The sequence below is a fragment of the Odocoileus virginianus genome, chromosome 3 (genome assembly GCF_023699985.2).
Source record: "Odocoileus virginianus isolate 20LAN1187 ecotype Illinois chromosome 3, Ovbor_1.2, whole genome shotgun sequence".
NCBI classification, from domain to species: Eukaryota; Metazoa; Chordata; class Mammalia; order Artiodactyla; family Cervidae; genus Odocoileus; species Odocoileus virginianus.
The window spans coordinates 88,189,462-88,213,337 of NC_069676.1; the positions used below are offsets into that span (position 1 = coordinate 88,189,462).

The window sequence follows — 23,876 nt, forward strand, 5'->3', positions numbered from 1 at the left end:
GTAGATGGTTTAGCAAATAAAAATGAAACCGTCTATAACAAAAGCATCAGAGCTCAGTTACTTGGTTTCGTTTCTGATCTCTTATTTTATCTCTCTTTTTTTTTTTGGCCATGCCCTGCAGCGGGTGGGATCTTGGTTCCCTGACCAGGATGGAACCCATGCCTCCTGAGGTGGAAGTGTAGTTAGTCTTAACCACTGGACCACCAGGGAAGTCCCTCAACGATTTGTTCTGATGGAGCCTCAAGGCCATTATGGACAAAGAAAGTCACTTTTTAGAAAATATTTAAATTTTGTTTTCATATAAACATCTCTCTCTATATATGTATAACTGAATCACTTTGCCATACACCTGAGACTATCACAACATTGTAAATCAACTGTACTTCAATTAAAAATTTTTTCTTAATATCAGTTAGTGAAAAAAATTCTCTAGAATAAGGATAAGTGACTTGTTAATCTATTTAAGCTCATACTCATTTCATTTATAAGTTCCTTTGGGTGAGAAACTGTCATGCAATATACACGTATATAATACTGAATATATAAATTAAATAAATACATAATTTACTGAGTTTAATATAGTGATTTTATATTCACATATATAATATAAATTATAATACACATTCTCTATAGTATCATTAGGTCACATATACATGCTTTTTTAAAAATGATATATTATGTTATTTTTTTAAAAAGATATATATGCATTTATATGGGTATGTATGTATATACATATAAATTAATGGTAGATACAAATTAAAAATAAGAAGCTTAATTCTCCCTGTTGAAAATAAGGGAAAAGGTTTCCCTCTCCTTCTTTTTCTTATTTACCTTAGAAACTGCAAATGGAAGTACTTTTTCATCTCTCTGAAATGGATCCCTTGGAAGACTAGATAGATCTTTTGTCAGCTTTCTCAGCTAGGACTGTCTTTCTCAAAAAAACTGGGAGCCATCTCTTCAAAGCACAGACAGCAAGGGATGTTTCCCTGTGCCTGTGGAAAGGAGCAGCCTGATGTCAGTGGGTGCCTTGACTCAATTTGCAAAACTGCTTCTTATCATAAAGACCTAAGAAGTTAGCTTCTCCTCCAGATGATGCCAACTAGCTTACACGGGTGCTTTTTAATTATGGAGAAGTTAGGATGAACCACGTGTGAAAAACTATGCTGTCAATTCTTTTATTTGAAGGCTGGATGCGGGAACTTCCCTGGTGGTATAGACAGTAAAGCATCTGCCTGCAATGCAGGAGACCTGGGTTCGATCCCTGGGTCAGGAAGATCCCCTGGAGAAGGAAATGGCAACCCACTCCAGTACTCTTGCCTGGAAAATCCCATGGATGGAGGAGTCTGGTAGGCTATAGTCCATGGGGTCGCAAAGAGTCGGACTCGACTGAGAGACTTCACTTTCTTTCACTTTATGAAACAGGAAGGAAGGAGGCAGGGCACAACCATTAAAAGAGTGATATAACCATTAAGAAAAACAGAGGACCACAAAAAACAGCTAGAAACTACTAGGCCCAAAACGGTGGAAGATTAGACTTCAGTAGACCTTGAGCCTCATTTTGTGTTTACTGTAAAATATAAGCATACACTGAAAGATACACCCACGGCACCATGACAGTTCTGAGGTGACCGTAGAGACCAAAAAGTGGGCGGTGGCCCAGTCTCTGGAAATATCTGCCCCTTTCCCAAAATACTTGTAATAATCCTCCCACTCATTAGCCTATGAAATTACCCAGCCAGTAAAAATGAACCACCCCGTATAACAGGACTGCTCATGCCTCCTGAGAGACCCCACACTGCCTATGGAGGGTCTATCTCTCTAAATAAATCTGCTTTCACTTTATTACAGCTCACTCTTGAATTCTTTCCTACACGAAGCCAAGGATCCTCACTTGGTGGGCTGTCCCAAGAATATGGAACTCACTGGAGACCTGGGACATGACCATCCTCTTGTACCCCATTTTTTCCTACAACAGATATTGTTTCTCCTGAAAACATGTATTACATGTAATGGGTGGACCTACTAGACTATACAGAGGGCTGTGATTCCTTTCTGCTTTTGCAGTCTTTTAGCAGATCACCTGTGATGTTTATGACATTTTGGTTTAAAGCCTGCTGAATAACAGAAGAGTTTCCTTTCTCTTCAGCCTTTGTGGAAAGGATTCCCAGAATGGGAGAAGATTTTAATTTTAATTATAATTCCTCGACAATATGATATTTTTTTGCTTTTTATAAAAAAATTTTGGAATATAGGCTATATTTTGAATTTAAGTTATTTATGCCCATTGTTATGATGAAAAGTTAACTCTATTCTCATATTAAGCATGAGGAAAAAACTGCAGGAAAATTTCACTTGCTCGGTTCAGTTTCTTTGACAGTGCATAACTGTACTTTAATTTTTTAAAAAGGAAACACTATACACCATTTGATAATAGACATTTTTACTGTGGTTTGCATATCTGTAACCTACACTGATAGGGACAGAGTAGGATAGTTACACTGGCAGTAAGTCCCAGGATGGGATTACAGACAGAGGAAAACCAAGGGGACTCTGGGAGATCACTGCATGGTAACGACTGCTTAAGAAACCGATCAGAATGCTGCATATGAAGAAGGCTTGCTTAACTATAAAACCATAGATAAAAGCACAAGATATGCCCCAGGTCATTAAGTGAAGCAAACCAAAAAAGAGGCCTGCATTCTGCTGGTTGAGTTCAGCAAGATAAAGATACTTAGGACCAAAGTGAAAGTGAAGTCGCTAAGTCGTGTCTGACTCTTGTGACCCCACGGACTGTAGCCTACCAGGTTCCTCTGTCCATGGGATTTTCCACATAAGAATACTGGAGTAGGTTGCCATTTCCTTCTCCAACTTAGGACCAAGGACAAGAACTTAAAGGAAGGGCACATTCCAAAGTAGGAAACGCTCTTGATACAAAAGCCTGAGATGATTCAACATATTTTAGTATATGTTACCATCCTTCTGCTGGCTTAAGCAACTGCTATGACAGGGCAGAGCCCCCTTGCCTGCCTGCTTGCATCTCTCACAGTTCAGTTCAGTTCAGTCGCTCAGTCGTGTCTGATTCTTTGCGACCCCATGAACTGCAGCACACCAGGCCTCCCTGTACATCACCAACTCCCAGAGTTCACCCAAACCCATGTCCATTGAGTCGGTGATGCCATCCAACCATCTCATCCTCTGTCGTCCCCTTCTCCTCCTGCCCTCAATCTTTCCCAACATCAGGGTCTTTCCAAATGAGTCACCTCTTCGCATCAGGTGGCCAAAGTATTGAAGTTTCAGCTTCCTCAGTCCTTCCAATGAACACCTAGGACTGATCTCCTTTAGGATGGACTGGTTGGATCTCCTTGCAGTCCAAGGGATCCTCAAGAGTCTTCTCCAACACCACAGTTCAAAAGCATCAATTCTTTGGCACTCAGCTTTCTTTATACAGTCCAACTCTCACATCCATACATGACCACTGGAAAAACCATAGCCTTGACTAGATGGACTTTTGTTGACAAAGTGATGTCTCTGCTTTTTAATATGTTGTCTAGGTTGGTCATAACTTTCCTTCCAAAGGGTAAGTGTCTTTTCATTTCATGACTGCAATCATCATCTGCAGTGATTTTGGAGCTCAGAAAAAATTTTGGAGCTCACTGTTTCCATTGTTTCCCCATCTATTTGCCATGAAGTGATGGGACTGGATGCCATGATCTTAGTTTTCTGAATGTTGAGCTTTAAGTCAACTTTTTCACTCTCCTCTTTCCCTTTCATCATGAGGCCCTTTAGTTCTTCTTCACTTTCTGCCATAAGGGTGGTGTCATCTGCATATCTGAGGTTATTGATATTTCTCCCGGCAATCTTGATTCCAGCTTGTGCTTCCTCCAGCCCAGCATTTCTCATGATGTGCTCTGCATATAAGTTAAATAAGCAGGGTGACAATATACAGCCTTGATGTACTCCTTTTCCTATTTGGGACCAGTTTATTGTTCCATGTCCAGTTCTAACTGTTGCTTCCTGACCTGCATACAGGTTTCTCAAAAGGCAGGTCAGGTGGTGTGGTATTCCCATCTCTTTCAGAATTTTCCACAGTTTATTGTGATCCACACAGTCAAAGGCTTTGGGCATAGTCAATAAAGCAGAAATAGATGTTTTTCTGAAACTCTCTTGCTTTCTCACTGATCCAGCGGATGTTGGCGATTTGATCTCTGGTTCCTCTGTCTTTTCTAAAACCAGCATCTCTCACAAGTATCCTATATTAATAAGCCAACTTTCTTGACTATCACTTTGCCTCTCACTGAATTCCTTCTGCCCTGAGACAAGTAAGCCCAGACCCCAGGTGAGTGATTCTAATTAAAAGACCATGGGTTCAAGTTCAAATCTGAGTTACATGGTTTCAACATGAGGTGAATTATTAGAATCTTTGGCCAAAAAGATTGCAGTTAATGAACTGACCCTAGGGTCCACAAATACGTATGAAGACAAAGTCCTTTTGCTCAGAGAATCTGTACTGGTGGAAATCTGCTTAGCTGTGCCTGCTTCCCCCAGTGTTTATTTGTTTATTTTTAAGTAATTCATTTATTTTTGGCTGTGCTGGGTCTTTGATGCAGAGTAAGGGTCTCTTTGTTGCTACACACAGGCTTTCTCTAGTTGCAGTAAGTGGGGGCTACTCTCTAGTTGAAGTCCGTGGGCTTCTCATTGTGGTGGCTTGTCTTGGGGAGCACTGGCTCCAAGGGACATGGGCTTTAGTAGCTGCTGCTCACAGGCTCTAGAGTATAAGCTCAGTACTTGTGGTACACTGGCCTCCCTGCCCCAACGCGTGCGGGGTCTTAGTTCCCAGATCAGTGATTGAACCTGTGTCCCCTGCATTGGCGGGCAGGTTGCTAACCAGTGGACCACCAGGGAAGTCCCTCCTCCAGCGTCTAGTAACGCTAATTTTGGAGTAGGTGATAAAGACTAACCTTACACAGATGGTCTGCCTAGCCTCCCAATTAAGTGAGGAGACTGAATATGACAAACTTTACATAAAAATAATTTAATGTTCTGCTTTCAGCAATTCAAGCAATCCATGACCCTACACTACCATTTTTTGAATATCTAATTTCAAAATTTTAATTTCCGTGCTTATCCATCAGATGATAATGTTTACACACATGAATGAAAACGCAGGCCATCAGTACTGGCAAGCTCCAAGAAATCATGAACAGCATTGCTGTTGTTTAGTCACTAAGTCGTGTCTGACTTTTTGGGACCCCATGGACTGCAGCACTCCAGGCTTTCCTGTCCTTCACCATCTCCCGGAGCTGGCTGAGAGTCACACATCCATACATGACTACTAGAAAAACCATAGCTATGACTATATGGACCTGAGAGTCCCTTGGACTGCAAGGAGATCTAACCAGTCCAACCTAAAGGAAATCAGTCCTGAATATTCACTGGAAGGACTGATACTGAAGCTGAAATTCCTATACTTTGGCCACCTGATGTGAAGAACTGACCCATTTGAAAAGACCCTGATGCTGGGAAAGATTGAAGGCATCACTGGCGTGATGGACGTGAGTTTGAGTAAGCTCTGGGAGTTGGTGATGGACAGGGAAGCCTGGCGTGCTCTCCATGGGGTCGCAAAGAGTCGGACACGACTGAGCGACTGAACTGAACAGAACTGAGGGGAGCAAAGCTTGCCACCCTAAAATATGCCTCTTTGGCATATTAAATCATACCAAGCTGTCTGTTTTCTAAGAAACGCATAAAGTAAATAATCTGAAAACCAAACAGGAGTTACCCTTTCGTTAGAAACATTCACATTTATAACGAAAAAATCTCCATTTGTAAAGGTATCTCCTTCACTGTACCAGGCAGCGGAGGATAACCAAATCTCTTATCAATAGAGGAGGCACTGACTTAAGTCTGCACGACAACCTCCCCCTTGTTCATGATGCTTTTCCATGCTTGATTCTCCCCACCCTCAACATCCTCTTTCGCCTTTAGCTGAGAATGGCATAAGATGAAGATTTTGGCCATTTTGGCTATCTACTCAGTTTTTCTGAGTCTCTCCCATGGATATGGGGAGTTTTGTTTGAGTTTTTCCCATTCATTTGTCTCATTTCAATTTAATTATTAGACTACGCAAAGAACCTAGAAGGGAAGAGGAAAATTTCTTCCTCCCCAACAACAGTAGTTCAACAAACTTTATCTATTTGAAGGCAGTGCCTGTATTTTTAGCCTTTTTTTAGCCTTGTTTAAAGTAGTAATCAGATAAGAAAAATCATCTTATATCCTGGAGGGAAGGGTCTAATTAAGTTTTTGAGGAAAGGTAATGATAATTAAACCTAAAATTTTCCTAAGAGCAGGAAACACTGCACATAGACTAGATAAAAGTTCTAGAAAAGGAAAGATGAAATCAACTTGCTTTAAAATTAACAATATTTACCTGAGAGCATTTTGTTCTATCTTTTCATCAATGTCACTGAAGATCTGCTTAAACTCCAAGTCTCCAGGAAATGAATTTAACAAACAATGTAGGTCAAAAGAATTGTGGGGATATTCATCTCCCCAATCCATCCTGAGGAATAAGAATAAAAAAATGTCAGTTTCCCCAAAATGAAAGAAAACAAAAAACAAAAAACAAAAACCCTCAAGTTGTGATACTAACCCAAAATTTTTAATTCTGATTTATAGGCAAGATACAGCAGTAGAAGAAGTAGGATTATTTTTAATCTAGGTAGACTGTTTTGTTATTTAAATTTCATGAGGTATGACCTAATTTTCACACCTCTACAGTTTGAAAACTGAAAAGAGACAGAGACCATCTGAGCATCCACTTCTCATTGTAACAAAGAGCTGCAGAGTATATTGTGAAGCCTCAGAGACCACCGTGAACAAGTGTAGTTGCTTAGAAAATTCAGCAACTCCCTCCACTCCTATCGACACACTGACCTAGTAACGCTGACCTGAGAATTTTTTACAGTCTCGTCCTGTGGACTATTAATATGTGAAGAAGGCAGCTACAACACTAATAGACACACTCACCCTTAATTATTTAATTATTAATAAATGCAAGTAATTTCCTCTCATACAATAAAACAGCTAAAGATTTCTCATAGGTTCTATCTGGCACTTCACAAAAGTAGTTTTGGAATAAAGTTTTTATTTTTCTTCAGAGATTTTAAGAGAAAAACATTTAACTAAACATTTCAATATAGCAATCCGTGGCATCACAGGACTTATCAGAAACTCAGCTAGTTCCAAATACAGAATAAGCATGGATATACCATTTTAAAATATCAAAACTCCTCATACACTTGGATTCTCCTATCTTAAAATACTTTGCAGTAAAAGGTTTAATTTTTATTTGAAAACAAATTATTTATCTATAATATGCCATAATTAACATTAACTTGAAATCAGGCAAAAAAAAAAAGTCTCCAAAACTATAAGCTAAGTGGTAGATAATGCTATGTCCATTGGAAGTTATGCTTTAGGACAACAAAACCTCAATATTTCCATATACCAATGAGTTTGATATCCTCCTATCTTCCCAGTAGCTCAACTATTACCAGAATGTGTGTGTATGTGCGCCCATTCACTCAGTCATCTCCAACTCTTTGTGACCCCATGGACTACAGTCCACCAGGCTCCTCTGTCCATGGCATTTTCCAGGAAAGAATACTGGAGTGGGTTGCTATCTCCTACTCCAGGGAATCTTTCCAACCCAAGGACTGAACCTGCATCTCCTGTATCTCCTGCATTGGCAGGTAGATTCTTTACTACTGAACCACCTGGAAAGCTCCCAACAGTCATTTCTAAATCCAACAGCCAATATCACTAATAATGAATTCAGTTTGTATTATTTGTATATTTTTAAATCTTTTTAGGTAGTTCAACTTTTCAGATGATGAGTTACTCAAAAAGTGTTACAAGAAAAGAAAATTTCACTTTTGTAATGGAAAGACTTGAATGGCTGACGGTTCTCAGACTTGCTAAATATTTTGTTTGTAGTCAGCTTCTCTGTAATAAACCAAGTTATAATATAAATACTCTGTTCAGAGTTGTTCCAATTTGTCAATATTGTAAAGAGTCATTACTTCAGACTCCACATAAAATTAAAGAAAATAAGTGTCACAGTTAGCTTAAATATAAGAGCAAACTAGTAATATAATTTGCTATATAGGTGCTGTACAGATGTACTACGCTGTATATCTACTACGTATAAAGGACGTTATTTACATCACCTTCCTTAATCTTCATAATAACTCTAAAAATAGTTATTATCCTCATTTATGGGGAGGGAACCCAACGGTATGTAGCTATGTATGCTACATAGCTACCCAGTGTTAGCAGTAGGGTTTGAACCCAGACCTGTTTGGTTTTAAAACTTGAGATTGTTGGTCTCTTGAGAAATGAATCAGTTATTGCATTTAAAACATTGTGGAATATAGACATGATATTAATCAAAATGTTAAAATGGTTATCCTTGGACAAGACAGGATAGACTATGGTTGCTTTTTATTTTCTTTTTCATATTTAGCATTTTCCTATGTTTTTCAATAAGTAATTATCATTTTATATATAATTAGGAAAATAGCTTTTTTTTTTTAGGAAAATAGTTTTTAAAAATTAGTCTTGCTCTCAGGAGGTGTACAATCTCTCATTTTACATTTCCTGTATGTCTTCATTTGAAATATCTCCCAATCTTAACACTTCTCTCCTGCCAATCATAATTATCATTTCTTTCAAAATCTGATTCAAATCTTATTTGATTCCTCAGTATCTCTTGACTATGACCATTTCATCAAGATGTTTTTATTGTTTTGTTGTATTTGTGCTTATGAATGCTTGTTAAAAGAAAATCTGTTGCTTTGCACGCTTTCAACATTGAATACGTATGCTCTGTCCTTCACGAAATCGGCTCTGGGGTAAAGCTATAATGTTCTGAAACATGTCAAACATTCAAATGAGGTTGGTGACCAGGATTCTGAAGGATTCCCATCTACATGGTTGCATGATTTCCCCTATTTAATCTCAGTGGAGAAGTTAATCAATGTATACAAAGAGTTTCTTTATAAAGGAATGACATTAGAAAGAAATGCCATCTGATAACAACGATGTGATACCAGAATGATGAGGGTTCGGAATGTCCTATGACGGCCGTAGATCAGTGATGCTTCCACGTGTATGCTAAGGTGTCAAGGTGATGAAGGACAAGAGAAACGAGAGGCACCTTCACAGAGGCAGTAACGCTCAAGACGCTGTGTGACAGGATAAATGAAAACTCGAAGGGCAAACTGTAACTAATAAGGTGAGAAAATTAACCTGAATGAATAGGGATGAATAGGACCAACTTGAGAAATAAATAAAGGAGGGAGAGCACAGTCAGGTGACACTCTAAAGTCTGGGTTCAGAGGTGTCCCTTTTAGGACGGCAATGACGACTATGGGACTGTGATGAGAAAGAAGCAAGCAAAGGAGTATGAGCAAAGACACCAAACTTCCCATTTCCTGCGTGTAGTCTGTGGGCGCCCACTGTGTCTGACACTGTGCAAGAAGGAGCAGAGAGACAGTGATTGAACAGTCTCTCCCTCTCAAGGAACGGTAATAAGATGGTGAGAGAGGGAGCTGGGGACTCCTCTGGTGGAACAGTGGATGGGACTCCGCCTGCAGATGCAGGGGACACGGGTTCCAACCCTGGGCTTCCAGAAGGATTCCACGTGTTGCAGAGGGACTGGGCCTGTGGACCACAACTGCTGAAGCCCATGAGCCTAGAGTCTGGGCCTTCAACGAGGAAGACCACCGCAGTGAGAAGACCACCGCAGTGAGAAGGCCACGCACCGCAACTGGATAGCAGCCTCCGCTCTCCACAACTGGGGAGAGCCCTCAGACAGCGATGAGGACTCAGCAGAACCAAAAATAAAATAAAGAAGTAAAAAAAAAAAAAAAAAAAAAGGGAGCCAGTAGAAAACCCACCTGCTATATTCTAAGTAAAAGATAACTATGATCTCAACAGTAAGAAAGTCAATTATTGAAGGACCAATGTAATTTGGGAAATATTTCAGTGGTACTTCAAAAAGACAGAATTACCTTTAAAAAAAAAAGTCTAAGGGGAAAAAGGAAAGGGTTATGAACTTATAGATCAAGATATAGGTTTATATGCTGTTTATGTTCCTGTTTATGTTCTGTTTATGTTATGAGACTTCCCTGGTGGCTCAGATGGTAAAGCGTCTGCCTACAATGTGGGAGACCTAGGTTCGATCCTTGGGTTGGGAAGATTCCCTGGAGAAAGAAATGGCAACCCACTCCAATACTCTTGCCTGGAAAATCCCGTGGACGGAGGAGCCTGGTAGCTATAGTCCCTGGGGCTGCAAAGAGTCGGACATGACAGAGCGACTTCACTTTCACTTTATGTTCCTACAAATTGTCATTAAGGACACAATAGTAATTTGACATAATGAATGAAGTCTCTTACCCTAATCTATGATCAATTAAAGATGGGACGATAACTTTTTAAAGTACAATAACTTTTTTTTGAAATTTCTATTCAATAACACTTTTTTTTTTCAATAACACTTTTTAAATGTTCATTCTCCTATAATGTTTCTTGTCACTTTATGTATAAGATTAAAAAAAACTGTTTAATATTTTAAAGAAGTATTAGCACCTGATATAATATTAATTATTGCCTTTTAAAGATGAGCTATGTTTGATGAATTATCTCTAAGCCAAATATCTGTAGGTCAAATTTCAGCCATAGGCAAATTAAAACAGTTGAGTTAAAAATTCCTAAGAAGAGTGACTATAATAAAATATGAAAATATTATAAGGACTGCCAGAAGACATTTCAGTAAAGCAATAAAACTAACGATACCTTATGTGATCAAAAGAAGGCACACAAAAGTAATTTTGGACTCTCACTTGTCCTTCAACATATCTTAAAATGATACCTTTCTATCCTAAGGAGTCTTCTTTATTTAAACACATAAAATGGTTAGAGTTCTTATCTTTTTACGGTTTCTTCAATAATAAAGATCCTGATTGCCATTCTTTTTAAGATCTACACGATTAAAAAGGAGTGAAAGAGAAACTTGGGAAGAAACTCACACTGAAATTTAGTTAGTAAAGGAAACATCTGGATCATGTGATTTCTTCTCTTGTGAGAAACTCCAGGGAGCAGGGTCACATGGCTCTCGCATCTATGGACAGACTGTGGAGTTAATATAGCCACCAGTTCTAGCTCACATGAAACCTTACCATTCAATATTATGATCTAGCCTAAAACAAATACAGTTAATTAGCACAGTAAGGAAGTGGGATATCTTGATCAATTAAAAAATAATTATATGTACCACATATAACTGAACACGTTTGAAAATGTTGTTCTGTAATAAAACACCATTTAATTCTAAACATCACTGACAAGGAATCAACAGACTTGACTTCTGATCCTGGTCAGCCAATGCCTCTGTGACTTTGGGTGAATCACTCAGTCTTTCCAGGGGGATGGAGGTTAGGTTCCTCATTCATAAAATGAGGTGAATGGATTTATTAGGCTCTGAGGTTTCTTCCAGCCATAAATTTGCTGTATTCTAAAAAATGGTAGGATAAGGACATATTTCTGAACCCCTCAAATTAACTCTTCCCATGGACTATTTCATACATCAATACCATCATTTTTTTCTGTATCCCAGACTCTCAGAGCTAGTTTTAATTTTTCCCTTTTCCATTTCCCCAGGACTACTACATGAAAAGCTAAAGCAGAATCTATAACTTAGCAAGAAATATTATGTGAAAAGAGGAAACGTGAGCAGCAAGACCTTCTTTCACCATAACAGGTAGATGCCCCATGCTGATGTTCCATTTCACAACCTGTAGCTCCTTAAAATATTCTAAAAAAGCAATCAGCCCCTGTTTCTGGGTTCCTCTGAACTGACAAACTCTTTACACAACAAAAGATGTCTGAGACCAACTGACCTGAGGGCATTTTGCCTCCACAAGGAAAAAGGAGACATTAGAGATCATATCTTTACGGCTATCAGGTATCCTCGGTATTTTTTGTATTATTTGTACTATATTCTTGTTTGGCTTAAATTTGCTGATTTGATAAAGAAGCAAAGTTAAACTTCGACCAGGTCATCATCCTTAAATCTGAACCAGCCTTTTCTTCTGGCCTGGTTCATTTTTACTTTTCCACCCATATCTAGTCAGAAAGTAGTCTTTCTGTATCATTCACAAAATCCTGCCAACATTATATAACTCAAAATTTAACTTTTACTAAATCTTGACAATTGTATGTAGTTCAGGGAACTCATTTATTGGGCCATGGATTAAAGGTATAATGACTAAATAATAATATTAAAGGTAATAACAACTAACACTTACGTAGCATTTATATGGGCCATGCATTGTCCTAATTACTCATTTAATTCTTGCCTTAATCCTATATGACTTCCCTGGGTGGTTCAGTCAGTAAGGAGTCTCCCTGCAATGCAGGAGACCTGGGTTTGATCCCTGGGTCAGGAAGAGTCCCTGGAGAAGGAAATGGCAACCCAATTCAGTATTCTTGCCTGGAGAATCCCCATGGACAGAGGAGCCTGACAGTCTACAGTCTATGGGGTCACAAGGAGTCAGACATGATTGAGAGACTAAGACTTTAATCCTGTGTAACAGGTACTATTATAGTTGCTGTTTGGTCGCTAAATCGTATTAAACTCTATGGCAACCTCATGGACTATATAGGCTCTTCCATCCAAGGGATTTCCCAGGCAAGAATACTGAATGGGTTGCCATTTCCTTCTCCAGGGGACTCCCTATATCATGACCCAGGGACTGAACTCACATCTCCTGCACTGGCAGGAAGATTCTTTACCACTGAGCCATCAGGGAAGCCCTGGTTCTATTACAGTCTACATAATAAAGATGTAGAAACTGAGGCACAGAGAGGTTCATGACTTGCCTTAGATCACTTCTATAGGAAGCGGCAAAGCTGGGATTCAGACTGCTTCAAAGGCCATCTGTCCTTAATTCACAATGTTTTAAACTGTCTCTCTGTATAAAATTGTACCTTTTTATCTTATACATGTTGACTTGCCATATATATTTAACAGCTTTCCACAGGACAATTATAAATTTCATTCATTATGAAGCCTATGTAATCTCCAATTTTTTGTTCTATTTTTTTAAGGCTAGGTCTTTCCCTATATTTCAGAGTTGCCAAAAATTTATTTCTTTTCATCAATTATTCAGAGTTGAAATTTTAATGTTTTGGCCTCCCCAAAGACTGAGAAACAACTCAAATGGATCTCCTTTTGCTGATAATCATTTCAAATACCTTATATATTAAAGTCTTATAACAGGAAAAAATGAACTTGTTATTTTATTCAACTTATTTTTGCAACTCTCAGCTATACATAGCTTTTCCCCAGACTGCTGTGCTTTCTACTAATTATTGTGGAAGTTCTGATTATCATAATTATATGAACTAGAATATTGATATACATCCAGTAAGTACTCATATTAACATATTACAGCTATTAAAATCCCCTTTGATAAAATATATAAAATACTTCATTGTAACTCCTCTATTAGTAATTTATGTATGTGTATGTATGAAGTAGAAATTGACAGGATCAGTCAGAATACACTATTGCAACTTGACAAGCAAACAGAATTAATTGTCATATGCTTTATTCACCAAATTGACATTGCTTTATTTTTCAGTGCACCTCTCCTGCCAGAAAATATTTTCATTTTAATAACTCTTTATAATTTTCAACATGCAATCCTAGCATCTCTTGCTTTAATACTACAGTAAAATCAAGATAATTGAAAATGAATTTAAGAAATTTTTTATAGCTTTCAATTCATATTTCACATGACTTAAAAGTCATAAAATTATTATATATTTTGAGATTAAAACTAAATAATGTCACAAATTATGGGATTATGATTAACTTATGAATTTTCAAGTACAGTAAAACCATAGTAATTTGGAAAACAGTACTATCTGCCTTAGAAAGTTTAAGTTATTGAAGCACTTTTCAAAAAGCAGACGTGTTATGTAGCAAATGGGGATAATAAGCAATTTATGAGATGTCAATTATATTTTTAAGAAACTCTATTTTAATAATTAGGCAAGAATGCTTTGAACTTAGCATGCATTTTGTATTGAAGTGGATGCTTCTAAAGAAGTTACAAGTTGAAGAATTTATCCTAAACTGTACATATTATTGATTAGCTAGTTAATGTGATACTATTCTCCTAAATTTTGGTAATATAATTAATTAAATCAATCTGATAAATACATCCATCCATTATAATACCCTTTTATGACTTTTCAGGGCTTTGCACCATCAATTACCAGCGACTACTCCTACCATCATCAATATCCCTTTCAGCTGACTATAAACATGTTCAAGTTTCAAACCAATAAAACCCCTCCTTAGATCCCCTTCCTTTCATAGCCTGGCATCTCAAAATAGCAGCCCATATTTCTTAATCTTCTGTTTTCATCCTCACTTCTCGACCCAGAGCAATCTGGTCTCTGCCTCTGGCTTTATATGGAAATCGACAAAATATTTTTCAGCCCCTCTCTTACTCAGTCTCTGCACTCCTTGGTACTCATGGATATTCTTTCTTAAAGCTGTCTTCTCTCTTGTCAATTCTCCTAAGGATTATGCCCTCCTAGTTCCCTTCTAGTCTCTTACACCATTTATTCAGACGCTCCTTGAAGGAGTCCCCACTTCGGTAGCTGGCCAGCTCACATTTCTTTTTTTTATCTCATATATACTATCAGATATACAACGGTGGTGCATTTCTATGCTAGAAGACCCAGGTTTCCTGGTTGTAACTGATTAATTCAGGGTTAGAAATCTGATGCAAGCTGAACCATCAGGTGCATACTAAATGAATTATGGTATCTGGAATGAAGGCAGGAACAGGGAATCACTGGTAGTAAACCGATCACATTACTTCCAGCCTCCCAAGAGAGGGTACATAGGTAAGTGGATATTTTTGGCTGAGGCTCCTGTAACTGCCCAGTTCCTTTCCTCCTCTGACTCACTGATTGCTCAGTTTCTTTTTGGTTCTGTGAGATACACACAATAAATCCTTTCCCTGCCTAAGTGCCCAACAGCCACTTCTTTTTGTTTGTATAAGTTAACAAGAGTAGTTTTTATTTAAACAAATAAGCATCTTGATTATCTCCTCTCTCATCTCTGGCATGGAACACTGATGCTCACCACAGGTTTCTCTCTAGACCTGCTTCTCATTTTAAACACTTTTCTTGAGTATTTTCATTCAAAGCAGTTACTTTTTTTAAGGTAATTTAACTGCTGTAGATTTATTTTAATTTAAACAATTTTGATTCATTTTTATTCGTTGGATTTTTTTCCTCATACCTCAAAAATCTCCTTCTATTAGTTTCATTTTACAGTGTTCTCAACTCTCCTTATTTCCCTTGCCTGAGCTGGAAAGAAGAATACAGAACTTTGTCTTATGCTTCCCTTCTTATCCATCTCATGTTGGAATTATTGGTTCTCTTCTTACTTGGGCATGCTTTTCATAACCTCTTTTATCTGTTATCTTGATGGTGTAAATTTCAAGTGTTATGTCGATAACTCTCTAAAATCATCAAACACATATCCAAGTACTTAAACTAGACAATGCACTTTGCTGATTCAAAGATCTCTTAAACTCAATATGTCCAAAATTTAATTCAAAATCTTTTTCTTAAAATGACTTTTCTTCCTAGGTTATAGGGTCTCCCTCTAATCTCCCTCTATCTAATCTCCCTCTCCCATGCCTAGTATTGTGTCAGAAAACTATGGCACGTGTCTTTTCTATGGAAAGCAAGCCGAGACTGGTTTTTATATTTCTAATATGTTGTAAGCATTAAAAACAAAAACAGAATATGCTAGGGTGGCCATATGTCATCCACAAACCCTAAATAATATTTACTATCTGGCCTTTAATAGAAAATGTTGCTGACCTCTATTTTAAATCATCATCAAATGCTTTGACCCTTTCTCTTGCTAATATCTTAAATGGTCACCACTGCTCTTAAATGTAACTTCACCTTCTTTCTGTACCAGCATCCTAAATCTGGAACACTATCTGGTCTCCAACACTCACATCTTGGGGTATAATAAGAAATTCGTATTTGGTTTTTGCTACTCTTACCCTCTTAATTGCTTCGTCCCATGCGTCTCTTCCATTTGGCTATTATAGAGTTTTATCCTTTTTAATAAAACTGTAATCATAAGTATGGTGCTTCCTGAGTTCTGTGAGTCATTCAAATAAATTATTGAACCTGTGGGAGCCCCTGAATTTGTATCAGCCAGGAAGAGCAGGTAAATCCGGTGCAGACCTCACTTGTTCATGTCTGAAAAGGGGCCATCTTGTAGGACTAAGATTTTAATTTGCTGTGACTGTGTGAACTCCAGGTAGTCAGCATTAGAACTGTTGAACTTAAGTGTATCACTAGGATGATATCTACATTGCTTATGGGCATTAGACTTCTCATGTTACAAACCAATTCAGATCAGTTCACTACCCTGCCTAAATACCACTGAAGATTTTCCATAAGGTATAGGACAACTCCAGGTTCTCTACCTAGTTATACACATTTATGTGTATGTAGGTGCGTGTGTCGGAGAAGGCAATGGCACCCCACTCCAGTACTCCTGCCTGGAAAATCCCATGGACGGAGGAGCCTGGTACAGCAGTCCATGGGTCGCGAAGAGTCGGACACGACTGAGCAACTTCACTGTCACTTTTCACTTTTATGCATTGGAGAAGGAAATGGCAACCCACTCCAGTATTTTTGCCTGGAGAATCCCAGGGATGGGGTCACACAGAGTCAGACATGACTGAAGTGACTTAGCAGTAGCAGTAGCAGGTGTGTGTGTGTGTGTGTGTGTGTGTGTGTATATAGTTTGATTCCTAGGTCAGGAAGATCCCCTGGAGAAGGAAAGGGCAACTCACTCCAGTATTCTTGCCTGGGAAATCCCATAGATAGAGAAGTCTAGTGGACTACAGTCCATGGGATTGCAAAAGAGTTGGAAACTACTTACTGATTAAACAACAATTTCATCAAATTTAGTTATATGTTTCTAACTGTTCTTGGTTAACATCATGAAATAACCTTTTGCTATAACTCCTACTACAAATAATGCTTTTAGTAGAAAAACATGTTTATGGAAGGCATTTACTTCATCAATGTAGATAATACAATTTATAAAAACATACAATCATAATAACTTAATTTTTGTATTATCTTTAAACTGAAAAAAGTTATGTAAAATTGTGGATTACACTATTTTTGAATAAATTTTAACAACTCAAATCATTGTTTTTTAATACTGTGAAAAGATAAAATATATTTGTGGTGAAAAATGAGCATTTTACATTCATTTATGTTTTCAAATAACATTTAAATGTGATACCTTAAAACTCTTTCTAGTTTCCATCTACCAAAAAAGGAAATTAGATAAAAGTGATCTGTAAGGACCCTTCTAGTTTTAAAATTCTATTATTTTAATCATGTGATCTACATCTTTAATATTTAATTTTCTGTTATACTGCGTTTGCAGTAGAGTTTCTAATTCTACAGTTCAATAGACAGATAATGTGTTGTTGGTTATAAACAAATTCATATGAAATGACCTGAAAATCTATTTAAAATGCAATCAGTGAAAGTAAATATTGGATTTCTTCATGTTAAATCTGAAAAGCCATCACTATACTTGCTTTTTACTTTATTTGCTGCTTAACATATCTCAACAGTGAATCTATCATATCAACATAGTCATCATGATCCAAGCTGCAAATAATAGAGAGTGTCAGTGTCAATTTTGCTTTCTCACACTTGCTTCCCTTCACTTCATCTGATTTTAATAATCCCTGTCAAACCACAAACAGTCCAAATTACCTTCATGACACAGAAGCTTTCAAGGAGCAGACAGAATCTCAACTTTCATTTAGCAACTACAAAAGAAAGCTGTCCAGCTGGACAAATATTATTTCCACACTTGACAATCTCTACAGTTGAGCATGCATTTTAATTTTAACTAAACCTGCCAGGAGTTTGATATGCACTTCTTGTTTCGTGTAGATTGACTCATAGGATTATCAGACCAATGACTGTAATTGTGATGAAAGTACCCAGTATTTTTCTACTAAAAGACGAATCATACACCAAAACAGCGGGACCAAAATGAGCATATAAGAGGCAATGTGGAGATACGGATTGTAGAAAGAAAATTACTTAAATTAGGTAATTTAATTACTAAATAAAGTCTAAAGATACAGGACACATGCTTTGAAAAGTAAGAACTAATAAGTAAAAATAAAATGTAAAAACATTAAAAATTTTATGCATAGAAACCCTTCAGAAATAGGCCCTAAGAATGAAGTCTAAAGAGATTTTAAAAATTGCTTTGAATCGACTCAACTTCAAAGTCAAATTTCTAGAACAGTTCTTTGTGTGAAATTACAATTCCCTTTTTTGGTGATGTTCCCTTTTTTTTTTTTTTTCAAATCTTTTAACAAATGTTTTGGCCATGCTGTGTGGCATGTGGGATCTTAGTTGCCCTGCTAGGGATCAAACCCACACCTCCTACATTGGATGAGCAGAGTCTTAACCATTGGACCACTGAGAAAGTAGCATAAAACTGATGTTCTTTGCAAGATGTTAAAAAATCCACTCTATACTAATCAACATGTCCTGTACACACAATGTGAAACTTCAAAAAATTCAGAGTAAAAATGAATATTGATAGTAAGTTAGTAGAGGAGTAACAGAATAAACGTTATCTGTAAAGCTATACATAAATGATTATATCTTTGAAGCTTAATTTGCTAGACTTAAATCCAAAAATTTCAAATGGTGAAATATTTCTGGGAACATTTCCTAAGCTGGGCCTGAATTCTTCCTAGAGTTATAGAACTTCAAAATTGCCAAATGTCAGTCTTCTCTCCAACCTGCTACATTTCACATTAGTCCCAGGCACTTCTTTCCCCAAAGGAAGTGTCCTTAGGGCAGTTTCTCCCTCAAATCGGTCTTAGACACCACAACACTTTTCTGTCTCTTTTGCTTGGACCTTTGACTGAACAATTTCATCCGCATCCATGTCTCCCACTACCAGTTGTGTTTGGAGCTCCTGTTTGAAGTGTCCAACTCCACACTGGATAACCCCCTTGGGTATTCCATGGGTACATCAAACTCAATATGCCCCCAAACAGTTTTATTATCTTCCCTCTGAGATGTCTTCATTTTCTCGAGGTCCCTATAGTAGTTAACAGCATCACTATCAGCCTAGGTATTCAAGTTAGAAACGTGGGAATCCTCTCCCACATTCGAATGTTCCATCACCAATTACACTGCCAGGCAATTCGTCTTCCTTCATATTTGTCACTTTTCATCCTATTCTCATATTGCACCTGTGAAATTCAAACTCCATCAGCTGGATGAAAACAGCAGTTCGCTAAGGTGTCTCCCTATTTTCTGCATCATCTTCTAACACATTTTTATCCTCCTGCCAGAACGACCTTTGTTAAGGTTAAGAGAAGAATCAGTGCTCACAGCAAGATTTCAATTCTAAGTGACTGGGAGAAAAACCATACACTTAAGCAAAAGAGAAACATCAAAGGAAAGAGCTAATTTTTAATTTGTATGGGGAAAGGAAGTCTTCATTTTAGAAGTAATGAATTTTAAGTATAGGAATTACAATCATGTATAATAAACATAAAGCAATCATTTGGGAAAGGGGAAATGGGATATAGGAAGGAGGGGATGAAGCATATATTATATAATTTATCATCTAAACTAGGAATTTTTTTGAATAAAAGGGTACTAAAATAAATAAAATTATATAATTTTTGAGATGTATACTTACAAATCAAGTAAGTGGCTTTATAATATATGTGGGCCTACATAAAATTATATTCAAATTCTTTTAAAAAATTCTGATATCTATGCCTGTTGAAGTAAAAAAATCTTTATATTGACATCAAAAATACAAAAACAGATGGCTCTTAGTACATTTAGTTCAGTTCAGTCGCTCAATCGTGTCCAACTCTTTGCGACTCCATGAATAGCAGCACACCAGGGCTCCCTGTCCATCACCAACTCCCAGAGTCCACCCAAACCCTTGTCCATTGAGTCGGTGATGCCATCCAACCATCTCATCCTCTCATCCCCTTCTCCTCCCGCCCTCAATCTTTTCCAGCATCAGGGTCTTTTCCAATGAGTCAGCTCTTCGCACCAGGTGGCCAAAATATTGGAGTTTCAGCTTCAGCATCAGTTCTTCCAATGAATATTCAGGACTGACTTCCTTTAGGATGGACTGGTTGGATCTCCTTGCAGTCTAAGGGACTCTCAAGAGTCTTCTCCAACACCACAGTTCAAAAGCATCAATTTTTCGGCACTTAGCTTTCTTCACCGTCCAATACATGACCATACATGACCACTGGAAAAACCACAGCCTTGACAAGATGGACCTTTTCTGGCAAAGTAATGTCTCTGCTTCTTAATATGCCATCTAGGTTGGTCATAACTTTCCTTCCAAGGAGTAAGTGTCTTTTAATTTCATGGCTGCAATCACCATCTGCAGTGATTTTGGAGCCCAAAAAAATAAAATCTGACACTGTTCCAGTGTTTCCCCATCTATTTCCCATGAAGTGATGGGATCAGATGCCATGATCTTAGTTTTCTGAATTTTGTTTTAAGTCAACTTTTTCACTCTCCTCTTTCACTTTCATCAAGAGGCTTTGTAGTTCTTCTTCACTTTCTGCCATAAGGGTGGTGTTATCTGCATATCTGAGGTTATTGATATTTCTCCCGGCAATCTTGATTCCAGCTTGTGCTTCTTCCAGCCCAGTGTTTCTCATGATGTACTCTGCATAGAAGTTATATAAGCAGGGTGACAATATACAACCTTGATGTACTCCTCTTCCTATTTGGAACCAGTCTGTTGGTCCATGTCCAGTTGTAACTGTTGCTTCCTGACCTGCATATCTGTTTCTCAACTTTAATCAACTTCTTAGTTGTTTCTATCCCTCACACTTAGTTTTCTAAAGAACATATTTAAAAAATATGATCGTATTATTTCTGTAACTTTCCAAGATACATTTCATGGTTAGTAAATTTTAAATTGTTGACATTGCCCAAGTGACTCTTCTGTATACATTTTTTCAGATGCAAATCTACTGGTAAATAATATTAAGTTCACAGAAAATTCACTAGTGTAAAACATTGCCAATTTTAATTTCTAATAATGAAATACACAAATATTTTAGCCAAATTATTTTTACAGTTTTTACTTTTTTGCCTCTATGCAAACTGCCTTTTTTGACCAATAAGCTAAAAAGACAAATCCATCAGACAAATATGTATGCTTATTTTCAATGTTTTGCTTGATTTAGATACTGCAAACTTGCAGGTTTTTCCAGGTTAACTTCATTCTGAACCTTAATATATAGTTATTTAATTAAAAATATGAGCTCCATCAAAATATTTCTCCCTGTTGGTGTAGGTATTTCAAAACACAATTATGGAATTTCACAGTTATACTTTATACATCATTTGAGTTCTTACTAATTAATTTGTTCAGTTTTCCCCTTGATTTCAGGGGGAAATAGTTCAAAGTCCTCCTGTTTACAAGCAATTACCTAAAATCTTCACATAAACTGAACTTTTTGACTTCCATTTGTTAAATGCTTTGACTAAATATTCCCAGTAGATTTTGCTGGAAACTGCAACCCAAATTTAGAGAACATTTTAACAAAAGTATTTAATGCCATGGTAGGAACTTTCATTGATTTATAAACTTACTCTTCAAAGTCTCAAAAATTTCTAAAATCCAAACAGATAAAGTATATACAGCCATGCTTGTTATTTTTATCAGCACCAACCTAACTATAAAAATTTACAGGCTGGTTATTTTGTGCATGTATAAGCATATTTGCACTTTTTGGGAACATATCTTCTATCTATATTGGTAGATTTTATAAGCTCTTAGAGGCAATTATGAATATTTTACACAAATACGTGCAGCATATTCTGAGTAGACTACTCTCTGTGGGCTCTGAATTTATTCAAAGTATTTTATGATGTTATATTCTACTTCAGCATATTTTTTACATCAGCAAGACCAAGTAACTTTACCATGTATGCTGCAGTTTGTCATTCAATTTACGAGAGTATTCACAATATCAAGTGTTTCACATTTTACAGAATGAACTTCTGAATGCTTTACTTTGATCCCATGTATTAGACAAGAAACTTGAACCATTACTGGAATTGACCTTTTTACTAGAAATGTACAATGATAGTGAAGTAAAATTGCATCATTTAAGAGCTGATAAGTTCTTTTAACAGAGACAGTACATTAACAGTTACTGTTTCACCTTTCATACATGCACAAGAAAACCTGAAACTGAATATGAGTGAAATTAATTTAGCACAGTCACTGGATCTAAATGAAAAGTCATGTTTCATAGTGTGTGTGTGCTCAGTCACTTAGTCATGTCCAATTCTTTGCGACCCCACGCACATAGCCTGCCAGGCTCCTCTGTCTATGGGATTTCTCAGGCAAAAATACTGGAGTGGGGTGCCACTTCCTTCTCCAGGGGATCGTCCCAAGCCAGGGATTGAACTTGCATCTCCAGTGGCTCCTGCACTGGCATACAGACTTTTTTTAATTTTTTATTTAAGCTGTGCTGGTTCTTCGTTGCTGTATGGGCTTTTTCCTAGTTGCAGGAGGCAGGGTTCTCATTGTGGTCGCTTCTCTTGTGGAGCACAGGCTCAACAGTTGAGGTGTGCAGGCTTCGTTGCTCATCTTCCTAGACCAGGGGTCAAACCTATGTCTCCTGCATTGGCACAGAGTGGTACACAAATGTACCTTCTGCAGTGAAGCATCAATATGAAAAAGTCATATTTTCAGGCAGAGTCTGAAAACAGGACTGTGCAATAGATGCTGATGCTTCTATGTCTCCTTGTTTTCATGTGGTCTGTGATATCATTACAGCCTCCACAGTGTGGGTTACACATTTAATTCTTGCTGGCAAGTCAAATGAAATTTAGTACTACTAACCGATAAATGTTCACAGTTATTTTCTTTCTCTCCCCCCTCCCAAATCACTGTCACCAAAAATGGTCGTTACAAAATAAAAAATGTGTTATCCAACAATAAAAGAAATAGTTGTAGGTTTATATCATATGATACATAATAAAATCCTTATAGCAATATAAAGCTGGTACTGTATTCACTCTATGGTAAACTTGAATAAAGGGTGAGAAATGTGCGATCCACAAGCAAAAGCACAGGCTCAGCACAACTGGTTTTGCATCAGGTGGCCAGGAGAGCTGGCAGCCCAGAGCATTCTTCCACCACCACCGCCTGAGCTCCAAAGGAGCTAGCTGATCTAACTGCTGGACAGCATTTACTTTATCAGCAAGCACTCTTCCTGCTCTCCTTGAAGAAGATGTGCTAGCTTATATTACTTCTGGAAAGGCACTGGAAAAGAGAAATGGGAAGTGGCCAATTTAACCATATGTTACTGTGAGAATTCTGTTCACTGTACTGGGGTCTCAAATATGAGGACATGCCAGGATGCAGACAAACAAGGTGCAGTCTATCATAACCTATCCTGGTTTATTTATGTGTAACTATCAAATAAGGCTTCATTCAAAAGTGAAAACTCTGAGACAAAAGCTAAACTGATGAAATACTGAGATGAAAGGTGTAAGGTGGGACTATTCCTGGGCCAACTGAATATATAATGTGATGTCAGTACATGGCATATTTTACTTTTACACCCATCTAAAAATTATTTATTCACCTATTTTTGGTTGCCTTGGGTCTTCTTTGCTGCGTGTGGGGCTTCTCC

At 37.5% G+C, this 23,876-nt stretch overlaps 1 protein-coding gene across 1 annotated transcript in view; it reads right to left on the reverse strand.

The window, feature by feature from the left end:
• Positions 1–23,876, reverse strand: part of KIAA0825 (KIAA0825 ortholog) — a 416,094-nt gene that overhangs the window by 346,123 nt on the left and 46,095 nt on the right. The window contains 1 exon segment of the mRNA XM_070465821.1: positions 6,428–6,559. Within this exon segment, the coding sequence (XP_070321922.1) occupies positions 6,428–6,558 (131 nt within the window). The 5' untranslated portion in view covers position 6,559.